Source organism: Ixodes scapularis, unplaced genomic scaffold, assembly GCF_016920785.2.
Source record: "Ixodes scapularis isolate PalLabHiFi unplaced genomic scaffold, ASM1692078v2 PGA_scaffold4__175_contigs__length_147842914, whole genome shotgun sequence".
Lineage (NCBI taxonomy): Eukaryota > Metazoa > Arthropoda > Arachnida > Ixodida > Ixodidae > Ixodes > Ixodes scapularis.
Window position 1 is genome coordinate 2191515 of NW_024609879.1, and position 12085 is coordinate 2203599.

Sequence of the window (12085 nt, forward strand, 5' to 3'; positions counted from 1 at the left end):
TACACGTGTCCAAGTTGTGCGGCTGTCGTCCAGCCCTATCAATATCTCAAGTACAGCACGTTTTCTGATTACTGAAAACCAAGACGCTGCTCTTACAAAGAGTTGGATTGCTTCCTACTTTCTTGTTAATGTTTCGTTTTGTTGTCAGATTAACTGCATGGCCTCTGGGATGTGTTTTATGCATATTTGTTTATTGAGTTTTATCTATGTGGTCTATGTGTGTAGAACACATACATAAACCCCTCTACAATATTGTCCCAAAAAGGCGTTGTAGGATTCTCACGATTTGCCCTCTGTTTGACATCTTCGCTTCTGACGCCCGGCTGGCGAGTCCCGGCACTGCGATACCTATGCCCTGTTTCATACTCAGCGTGCTACGCTGTCAAAGCTACTGGCGCGAGCGTGGGGCTTGATCTCGTTGATCATTTGCACGAGTTCTCGCGCAAACAAAACCATAGATAAAGCCACGCGCTCGCGCCAGTAGCTTTGACAGCGTTGCACGCTAAGTATGAAACAGAGTATAGCAGCATCCGGCGGGTGCGGGAGTCACCGCGGGATTAGATCAAATCTACGTGGGCTCTCTGCTCGAGACAACGCGTTGTGATTTACCATCTGCTGGACCTCGCCGGCTGCTGAAGTCAGGGTGACGGGTGCGGTAATCCGTCACCAAGCAAGATCCGGCGGGTGCGGAGGGCACCACGGGATTGACTTAAGAACAACTGCTTTCCGCTTGGAAACTGGGGAAACCTAGCAGTCTCCGGACGTGCCTTCATTGTGTTCCTGAGTGCTTTGTGCAAGCGTCAGTTAGGCTTCAGGAAACGAGACCGCCTGAGCAAGATCAGGGAGCGTCCAATTGCTTCCCTCTTCGGGAGGCGCCACCCACGACGAACACTCCCGTTCTCCTCCGAGAGGCTACAAAAAGTGCGGTTCTTCGCGAGGACCGTCACCCGTTCTGAACTTTGCGCTATGCAATAAAGGTCTGTTACGTTTGTCACTACGTGACTTCCGGGTTCACGACTGAGCCGGTCGCTACGGCACCAAGTAGTCAAACGCCAGCGGCCTTGCCACGCTATCAATGAGGGGCCAGGACTGGGCGCCGCGACTCTACCTCGACGCCATAACAGTATCGAGGCAACAGAATGACTAAGTAAATGGTTCTGATGAACGTTGGCGGTATAAGTCAGTATCAATCCAGAAAATAAAACCCAAGAGCTTTTTGTGACCATTTTTTTATATGGTTAATGCCGCTCGTTTTTCTCCGGTGCGTGGGGCTATAACCGAACGCAACACGAAGATCAGGGATAACGTTTAAGCAACGTTGAATAAAATCTACAAAAAAGAAATGCTTCATTGGTCCTTTATACCATATGCACTTTCTATTTAGTGTTGATGCCAGGATTTAGGACCGCTATAAAAGCTTTTAGCAAAAATCAGTGCAAGGTTATTAATGAGTAGCGTGCTAATTCCAAGTCACTGGATGCCAGTGTCCTCTCTAAGTATTTGCTTTTAGCAATGAGTACGAGAAGTGTCTTACAGTGGCACCTAAACGTGACATTGACTGAAACATTTTCTCTATGTAGGCGCTTTTGGTGTCTTTGAAGCGCAATCATCAATTATGCCCTCGCAAAAAGCACCCTTAAGTTTGGGCATCATCCCCCTCCTAAAATTGCAATGGTAACCTTGAGATCGTCCAATACTAACAAACTACTCTCGGGCGACTGCCACTCCTCGACGTTCTCCTCTCCATAGGCGTCATTATTGTTTCCCCATCATAAAGAAAAGATCCTTGGAATGTTGAAATGGCAGCACCCATATTAGTCCCGTGGATTTGTTTTGTTAGTTCAGTCTAACATACTTCGCAATAAGCCTCAGTCAGATTGCGTTCAACTGTAGAGATTTCAGCACGCCAGCTTGGAATCCGTAGGTCAGCGCTTTGCTTCAAAGACGACGAAATTGCTTGCATAGATAGAAAGCACCCGTGCAACAGGTTCAATGCTGGCACCGCTAGCCATGCGCCTGATGCACGAGTCATAACTTTAGCGCGTCGCCGTCATCGGCGCCGGAATCGGCGTCGGCGTAACCGCGCCCGTTGCATTATGGGACGTCACAGTTTCCCCGCTAAATTTAGCGCGAAAATTTTCGCTAAATGGGGGGGAGGAAGAGAAGAGAGGCATACCCCCCCCCCCCCCGTACCCACTCCTCCTCATCCTCGAGAGCTACGTTCTAATTTCGCATTACAGAGAATTGTAAACGTCTTTCATTTTTTGGAACATATCTTTAAAAAAAATACACCATAGAACACCCTTTCCAAATTTATCGTAGAAATAAGCATGTAAACACTATAAATATTTTAGGGGCGACTTACCTTGACTTTTTTTGTTTGTAAAGACTGCAGGTTATTGAAGATTCACTTCAACACGCGCTCTCACCTCCAGAGTAAATGACGCCTTTTTTTTTTTTTTTTTTTTTTTTACGCGCAGAAATATTAAGCTTTGGGTGCTTACGTTTTAATCATGTTCGCTCTGCTACCCGAATAAGTACAGCTCTAAAAAAAACACTAATATTAGCTGAAATTCTGGGCTCGGTAAAAAGATGATTGCGAGCAAATTGGGACTATAAAACCAATGTATTCAAAGGTGGAGTCAACGGCAAACTGCATTCATTGTCAACAAAACAAGACTATATGTTTTATTGTGAAAACATTGGGGCCCCCATGGAACGTTCGGTTTGTTCCTCAATTTGATGGTTTCGAAACTGTCTTCACGATAATGACGTGAGTCAATGAGCACGTTAAAGCGATGAACGCCATAATATATATTCAATGTGTACCCCTAAGGAGGAGAGCTATTACGTGCTTCACTACACCGTTCTGATTTGCTTGAGAGGGCCGTAGACAAAGCTCTTGGTCAAAGTATCGTGAAACGAGGTATTGCAGACGACTGATTGATTGCCTGTGTCCACTAAGTTTGGTTTCATATCCCCACAAAAGTTATTCCACGTCGGCAAGCGCTAAAGTATCACGGACAGGCTGGCAGATTGCAGAATAGCCAACAAAGTTAAAAAATGGCGAGCACTGCCCGGAAACAGTCTCTGATTCATAGGGTGCAAGGAGAACGCGCTACCAATTGGAATGCGCCAGGGACAAAGTAACTAAAACAAAATCTCACCAGCGAAAGCGGCATTTAAATATTTGCGCACCTTCTTTTTACTCGTGTTATTATTTAATTAAATATCGAAACGGGGACAGGCTAAATAATAGTCAAAAGACCTGAAGTTTAGGTAGTTATATTTCCTAACAGTTATAGAAATATCTATAAAACAAAGTCCTGCGCCTCAATAAATAACTTTAGCACTTCAACGAACAATTCTGATAGTAACTTCCTGATCTTCACCTACAAAATATATATTTTTCGAAAAATTGTATTGTGAAATAATCTTTTTTTTTTAACAAACGTTCGTGCACTGGCGTACTGGGTCGTTTGTAGGCATAGTGAGCAATAAAGAAAGAATTGACAAGGTATTTAACACATCTAATGTGGTCGTCAGGTGGTGAATATATACGATAGTAAAATTCAAGTGACGTTAAAATCACCCGAAGCGAAGAAACACGAGGACAAAAAGAACCTTACTGGCAAGCAACCTATTTAATATTATTATAATCCTCAGTTTTATAAAGCGTAAAACTAAGCTCTGTTTGAAAATTTCAAAGAAAATGCTAAACTAACGCGAGGACCCGGGGCAAATGTACCATTCAATTCGCTCAGTGAAGCCCGGTCACAGATGTTTCTTCGACTTTTGCATTCCAAACAAGTAAATATATTAAATACAAATTACGTAAAATAAGATGACCGCAGCGGTGTACCCGCATACTAGTTACATCACGATCGATGAAAAACAGTGCGAGAAAATGAGCACCAAGCAGTGCAAAAGTATTTATTTTAGTCCACAGTATTACAGGCCAGATTTCTGGCCCAAACAGTTCGGCAATGTTTTTAAAAAATCAAGAATTATAGATAGATATGCGCTGCAATAAGCAACACGACTATAATTATAAAAGAAGATAATACTACACAAAGGCAATGCTAATGAGTACAATGATGTCACATGGCTTGTTTGAAATTATATCATTAAAAATTGGTACTAATGGTATACACAAAAACTAGCTACTCATATTTTGTGCGTGCCATATCATTGTGGAATTCTTTGACAGCGGAGGTGGTGCGCCTTGAGAATGCTGATTTATTTTTATAATGCATTGCGCCCCTACAATACTGTTCAAGGCGCTGTAGGCTTTTTTTTTTCTACCCAAAGAATGAAGAGTCTTCCATTCAGATGTGACACAAGAATAAAAAAAAAAAAAAATGCTCAAACATTATTTTTTTTAAACGTTCTATTACGTACGTAAATCATTTATGTAATAAATTTCCGCTGGTGTGACATGTTCTGCTTGAGCATAACGGTTAAGAACTGTGGGTGCAATTACGTTTGTGTTCTGTGACAATATGTTATTAAAGAAATATTATGCGGCTTACTTGTCTTAGTAACTGTAGAGATGGAAGCTAGTCTGCTATAAGCTTTGTTGATGAGTTTAGTCTTTCACGTTTACGAAGATGAATCGACGGCCTTTGAATAAATTTAGGTAGGTGGGTGTCTTTAAATATATGGGTCCTATATGGCGATATCTACTCATATTTAGACCCAAATGAAGTGTTTTATGCCAGAAGCATTGTGTTTTGTCTTTAGAAAACACAACTTTGTCAATGCAGAGGAACAAGTATCTAAAATATATGTTGTAAACAGATTCCAATATTAATAAGGGTAACATAGAGAGGCTTATATTTATTAACTTCAGCAATATTGCAAATTGTGGAGGCACACTGAATATGAGCTTATATGTTTCTTTCATGTTACTCCAAAGATCACACTGTTATCACTATTCAAATCAATATCCTAATTGTTACACCCTTCTTTAATTTCGACGAACGTTGTTGGGAGCCTCGCATGGCGCTCAGCAGCCATGTTTTCCTTAAGAACAGCACAATCATCTGGAAAAGGTATTGGTGACATATATTGGAAAACTACATTAAATAAATCATTTATGTAAATTATAACAGAAATAGCCCCAGCACACTCGCCTGAGAGTGTGCTAGGACTATTGATTTTTTTTAAAGCAATAAGAATTAAAAAAGAAAGAATCCTTAACATCAACGAACTGTGTTCTACGCTGTAAGTCCGTACCTAGACAATGAACAATATAAGAAAACTCCCTAGACACCCAAGCTTATAAAGCAGTTTTCTGTAAGAAACCTTGCAATAAGATTTTAAAAAAAATAAAAAAATACATCTATTCATGAAAGTTCATCAGGGAAAATAAATTCAAATAGTGGATAAGCTTCCAACCTCGCTACTAGCTTCATTTATTTCCTCTCTCCTTCTACATTTAGTTGTCCTGGCTGATCAAGCTGCCAAAACATTTTATCAACTGTTGGTACGAATTACGTGATTGTTGACATTCCTTTTCTTTGACCCATGCTGATGTGGCAATAAAATCTCTTTTTTTTTAGTTAAAACTTTCCAGTGTAGCATGCCACAACATCTTCCAGTAACTTGCCACTGTTACTAGTAATTGATACTGGCTAATCATTTGGTATTATTACTTTATCTCCGTTGTTATGGATCGGTGTGATGTGAGCCCTGTTCCAGTCATCTTGCACCTCACTCGTAAGTAAAGAAACTTGAAAAAACTTCTTAAAAAATGCAGTTCAAAGTAATTCGTAGTGTTTAAAAAGAACGTAAGGAAGATCATCTGGACCAGGTCTCTTTTTACTGTGCAGTCTGCGCAACAGCAGCAAAACTCTATCTTCTGCATTGTCTGAAACTCCGCTTATATAGATAGGTGAATTACTCGTTAAGTTGGCCCTATCAGTGCTAAATACACTTTAAAAGTATTGAATAAAGCATAAGCTATTGCTTTGTACTCGGTTACCAAATTATCGTCCACGATATTTTTTACGACATTCTTTGGCCATGGTAGCGCCGAAATGTTTCGGGGTCACTTTCAATTAAATCGGGATGTGGGATATTAAATAGTGAGTTTTTGCTGTACTGACTTTCATTATTAACTCTTGCTTTAGTTTATCGAATCCCTGTGTTGTGATGTAATGTCGTATTCTACGTCGCTTCAGCTTAAGTTATATTTGCATTATTTCATGGCTGGCCCAAGGATTTCGGCGATTACTTCTCACAAAGCATTTTATGAAATATTCTACATACTTTTGCAGCCACAAACTGTGAACATGTTTATCAGAACTTTTATTATATTCAACCTTTAAGTAATCAATTATCGCTGCGTCATTTGCGCAATCAAAACCTTTCATATTTGTAACAAGAAGTCTTTTCACGTTTCCAACGTGACTGACTGGTAGTCCATAAAAAGGACAACAGACGATGATCTCAGATACCAGGTACAGCATTGGAAACTCTTTGACCAATAAAAAAAATTCAAAAGAACGTTTTTGCTGGTGTTATTACGAACAATTTTATAAATGTTCAAGGCTAGCATCACAAGCTAAGATAGCATGACTAGAATCACAGCGTCCATACGCCAACCGTTTGCAGCCGAAGCCAGGTAGATTATAGATTTAAAAAAGCTTTTAGGCTCATCAATTTGATCTAGCTAAGGTACAGGCTATGCAGGGACTGCTACCCCACCACCACGTGCACCACGATCTTGCCTCTAAAACTGATCATAAAAAGGAAAGCCTTCATCGTCAAGGATCTTGTCGTGTAGTCAAGTTTCCATTTGAACAACAAGATGAGGATCACATCAAAGAAGCAAAATTTCTGGACTTTCGGCAGTTTCTGGCAGTCAAACCAGATACGCGCAACTTGTGCATCGGAAGCTGGAACCGTATTATGATCATGTGACGGGATAGGTGGTTATGCATTACAGAATTAAAGGTTGCTAATGTATAACCCTGTTTTTTTTTAATCTTATTTCTTAACTTTGAAGTCAAAATGCTTGACGCTTTCTTTCGTCTTGCTTAGTCTTTCTCATTTCGTATATGTCCTTGCACTTCTACTTTATCTTCCTTTGATTCTTCCCTAAATATCAGTTGTGAGTCAGCGCCTGTCCGCGTCTGTCTCTTCCACTTGTCCTCGTCTTTAGCGCTACTTTTGATTGTGTACTGTAACCGTACTCGTCGGCTACACAGGATTTTGTCCATTACAAGCGTCATCTCACACGTAGTATGTATACGTTATCGATATGAATTTTTCGCTTAGCAGGGAAACTTTTCCCGTCTTTTTGTTTCATCGGGTTCTGCACTTTTCCCAAGTAGTTTTTGTTTTGTTAAAGGGGTATTCCACAGATTTTTTCAGCTACCTCAACTAACTATATTTTCTGACTCCCCGGCCTTCAGCCTTTCCGGAAAATAATGCAAAAACCAACATTCAAATATACGCGCACTTTTCAGTGCGCGTATAGGCAGGCTTGCCAGTCGAACAAGCAGTTTAAAAAATAATATGACAATCATTTGTTCCCTGCTGGAGCGCGGGTACTAGAGAGAGCTTCGAAATCATTAATTTGACACCATGAAACTGCTTTGAATCAGTTGGGAACAACTTCTACAGTCCAAAGAGTGAACCCCTGCTTTCCACTGACGTCACTTTTTTGTTGTTGCCAGTAGAGACTTTCAGTTTGAAAAACATGGTGAGGACCAAAACTGTAAATTCAATAACTTCGCGAAAAAACAATATTTATCCTAGTATTTGGGGTACTATTTTAGCGATGTTTGTTGGTTAGTTTAGCAAAATTTCAAGCAAATCGGAGACAATGAAAAAATCTGTTGAGTACCCCTTTAACGCCACAACTCACTAGTAATTTTGGATAAAAATGCTTGTTCATTTTAGCTTTCTCGCGTTATGCATTTTGGCTTGTTTTTCCGACTAATCCTGGAAGTACAGTATGACTGGTCGATTCGCAGATAAATTTGTACAACGGTCTAACATTTTTTCCTTAGTTTATCCTCCAAATCTTCTTTAGGTACTTCACCCCTGAGCAACGATTCTGTTTTTATTAGGCGATTTTAAGGCTAAGAATACCCAAATTAGCTTTCCGACCTCGGTCGACCGAACGAAAAAAAATGTTTTACTATAAAACTTAATTGTCTGCCGGATTCTGGCGACGCAATCATTTTAACTGTCAAAAGCCTCTGTTTTAGTATATATTTTAACGTTACTCTCCAGTTTGTTCATTCGTACGAAATATAGGTTCCCGTAAAATAGTGTAGGTTATTTCAAGGAACTATGGTAGCATAATGAAAATGATAAAATCTTTCAATAGTTATGTAATTTAAACCAACTGTGAGACACATTAGCATAAACTATCGAAAGACTAGCAAGAACACAAGGAAAAGTTGAAAGTGACCATGATACATCCTAAGATAAATTGCTACTAGAATTTTCTTTTAAAAAAATCGGAAAGTGATACAACTGGAATTTAATTGTATTTAATTATCCTAACGAAATTAAGATAGTACTATCGACAACTATACGACCATTTAAATAGGTTCTAATTATAAATAACACAGGTTTTAATAGCATAAAACGCAAATATAAATTTTGCCTCTAATTGTAAATAACACTTAAAATGCACATATTAAATTTTGCATACAATATTAATCCTGCGAATACGTTTCGGGCAGCATAACCGCAATGTATTTATTTGCAGGCCCATTGTTAAACGACCTCGTCTTTTGATGTGTTTTATCGAAACGTCGAGTTGTATGTAACAAGTGAATTTTCGGGGAGGCTGAAGGGTAGGTATTTTTATTACCTGCACAGATGTGTATTTTAATGTACGCAAACTATCGTAAGAACGCCCACTGAAATTAATGCAAGAGTGATGTCATCTTCACCCTTGCATTAACTTCGCCGGTTAAGAACTCATAGTTTCAACCCCGGAGAGTGGAGAAACAAACGTACAGGAAAAGACAAATTTCCGATAAGATATAGATAGATATAGATATATAATAATAATAATTTTATGTGTTTGCATATATATTTGCATATTTGTGTTGAAGATTGGAGATTAATGTTGCCCTGTCCTTCTGTTTCGCCACTCTGTAGGGTTAAACAATGGCAACGTCTATCGCAGCAGTACTAAAAGATGCGTCACATTATTATTCAAGCATGCGTGGCGGATTCGGCAACACGCACGGCTGCCACGCGAAGGAAGGGGTTCAAACCCCGCTTAGCCCCGTTCTTACTTTCTTTAATATGTACTCTCAAAATTCCAGGCCATCGTCCGCTGTCATCGTGGGTTCTGGTTTGGAGCGTTCCCGAACGGAGTGCGCGTACGAAAGCAGCGGCAACGCGCTGGTTCGCAGTTTTTTATTCCGCCGCCGACGCACGATTTGTGCTACCTTTCTCTTTATGTTCACATGCACAAGTTATAAAACTAAGCCACCGGTTGATTGTAGGAACTAAAACTATCGTATATATAATACTTTTAAGCTCCTAAAAGTAGTCTGACCTAAGAAGTTGTACAAAAAAGTTTTATAAAATCGTCAAGCGCAATGACTGCAACACGGCTGCTATAATTTTATTCATAACATGCTTGTTTCATTGTATACAAGTGAGCGTAAATCAAAATCTCACAAATATCACGAGGCAAGGAAAGAGCTAAAAATATTACAAAACCATGTGATCTTCACAAGAATTAGGCAAAACAAATATTTCTAATCATGCCAAAAAAGTTATCAGATGTTAAAGGTAACAAAAATATTCTTGGTGCTAATTCTTACGAAGTATACCTTGTTTTAGTAGAGAAACGGGTATTAACTCAAGCCAATAAAAAGGGGCACTGATATCCAAAGTACTACCTGAGGTGAGCGCACAAGTGCGTAAAAGCAGAGGTACTATGACAACCCCTGATAAGCAATAAACACCTTTGAAAAGACAATCGTGCAAATAAAAGACAAAACTTCAAGAGCTACAAAGAAATATTAAAAATTTCTCAATATGACCATATATCGAAAAACGCCTATTTCACAGCAATTAAGGCCCTTAAAAATAAAGGTATAAGAGCTCCCAGAAACCAATCCAACCCATTCAAACTGTGACTAAGACAGTTCTATAAACTCTGACTAACATTAAACTCTGGCTAACATTAAAAATAATGTAAACTTTGACTAACATTAAAAATAATGTTGCAGAGCAGGTTGATAATTGTAGAAAAAGTTTAAGAAATGCGCTCAAAACGCGGTTAAATATATAACTAAGACGCTACTTAAATTTAGAAAAAGCTAACCCTGGAATATACCAAATATAACAAGCTTCAATGAACTATACAACTTCAGTTTTTCACGTGTTTAATGTATTCACCGATTATTCAATAACGCTGTGCTGTTCTAAATTTATTCTGATCTTTTTGCAACGTCTGCCTGGACTTGCATCGTTTTGTTTGTTTGGTTTGAGTAGTTTTAATGTCTTATATTGCATTGTAATATTCGTTAGGGATCTATAATTTTTTATAATTATACCTGAACCTCACTACGTTTTTAACGTAATATTTGCAGTTTCTGATAGTTTACGGTTAGGTACTCTTTCGTTTTATTCACCCAAGATTAACAATAACACTACGATGTATAACGGGAACAGGTGGCGTGGAATATCAAGGACTGGCCTTCAGTCGGTACCCAGCCCTTACCAAAAATTATACGGTTTCAAGGTCACCCAGTTTTTCTTTTTCTGATACTGATTGCATCATCTTTAATGTCTTTTCATAGGATTCACGATCCCACTTATCGATAATTTGCCTGCCTCAGATACGCAGCATAAACTCAATATTAGTTCATGTATCTTTTTATCAGATAGACTGAAAATTGGTGTGCAAACAATCAGAAAAAATTCTGTATGCTGGCTTGCCTAAAGTGATGTTAAGCGGAGCAAATAATAAATATATGTATTCGGATTCTACCAAGGGCTATTGTGTGTGTTAATATTTCTACTCCTTGTTAGATACGGTCCAAATGCGATTCGAGTGGTTTAAGAAGTAGTGCACAAAATGCGCTCTCTGAGTTGAGGTGAATGACCACCACTTTCATACTTGTGGGTCGCCGCTTGCCGCATCCAAGTGTTCGTACTCGCGCTGCCAGCTTCGCGTGTCAGCGCAGAGAAATCCCTCAGAATAAGCGGGAAAAGATCTGTTACGATGGCTACGTAAGAGAGCTTTATTTGCCTTTATGGCTGTCTAAAAATAAAAGATGCCTTCTGCGAGCAGCGCGGCAGTCGAGTAATGCGCCAGGAACAGCATAAGAGGTTCCTCCTTTTCATTTTTTGCGGGTTCCTTCCCAAAGGGTGACTCACCGTTCGCAGGAAGGAGATGTCATCCTGCTCGGACGAGCCTTCGGCGTCCCCCATCTCCGCAGAGGCTCGTTAGGCCTAGGGCCTGGGAGCCCGACACCGGCTCACAACCTCACACCGTGGCACAGAACTCGACGCCGGGTACGGGGGCCGTCGCTCACGGCATCGGGCGTCGCACGTGGCCTGCAAGCACGCTCGGTATGGCCTACAGGTGTCGATGTTGGGGCACAGGTATCCGCTCTTGTTTTTCGTTGTTTTCTTCGGGCAGGCGGCTGCGGGCACGCGGCGGCAAGAGAAGAGCAACTAGGAGGAGTCGGCGAAGAACGAGCGACCGCTGGCTGCCCTAGATGGCGCCTCGACGCCCCGAGGTTCCGCGGCGAGTTGCGTTCGGCTCAGCCGAGGGGCGCCGCGGAAGAGAGGAGAGACACCCCACGGGACTTCGTCGGCCCGGGACGACCTACTCGAAGACGAGCACGGGGTTCTGCGTTCAGCGGCAGCTGAACGCAGCTGCCCTCCCTGTAGCGCCGACGTTGGACCACGTGTGTCTCGTTGTCTATTGCGCGTATCTTCCTTCTTAGTCGTGCCATATTTATGCTATCAGTACATGCCGTGCCGGGGATACGTGACCGAGTCTGTGAAGGCACTGGAGATCGGTAGACGTGTAGCGAAATCTCGTGCTCCAGAGCCCAGGGTACACGTAACAGAGGGCGTTGGAGAA

The 12085-nt window shown here is 40.8% G+C and overlaps 1 protein-coding gene across 1 annotated transcript in view; it reads right to left on the reverse strand.

The window, feature by feature from the left end:
- The window catches only part of LOC8026823 (ryanodine receptor), a 561398-nt gene extending 549686 nt beyond the window's left edge, over positions 1–11712 (reverse strand). The window contains exon 1 of the mRNA XM_040217827.3: positions 11371–11712. Within this exon, the coding sequence (XP_040073761.2) occupies positions 11371–11424 (54 nt within the window). The 5' untranslated portion in view covers positions 11425–11712. The remainder of the gene's footprint in view (positions 1–11370) is intronic.
- Between the last annotated feature and the right edge of the window lie 373 nt (positions 11713–12085).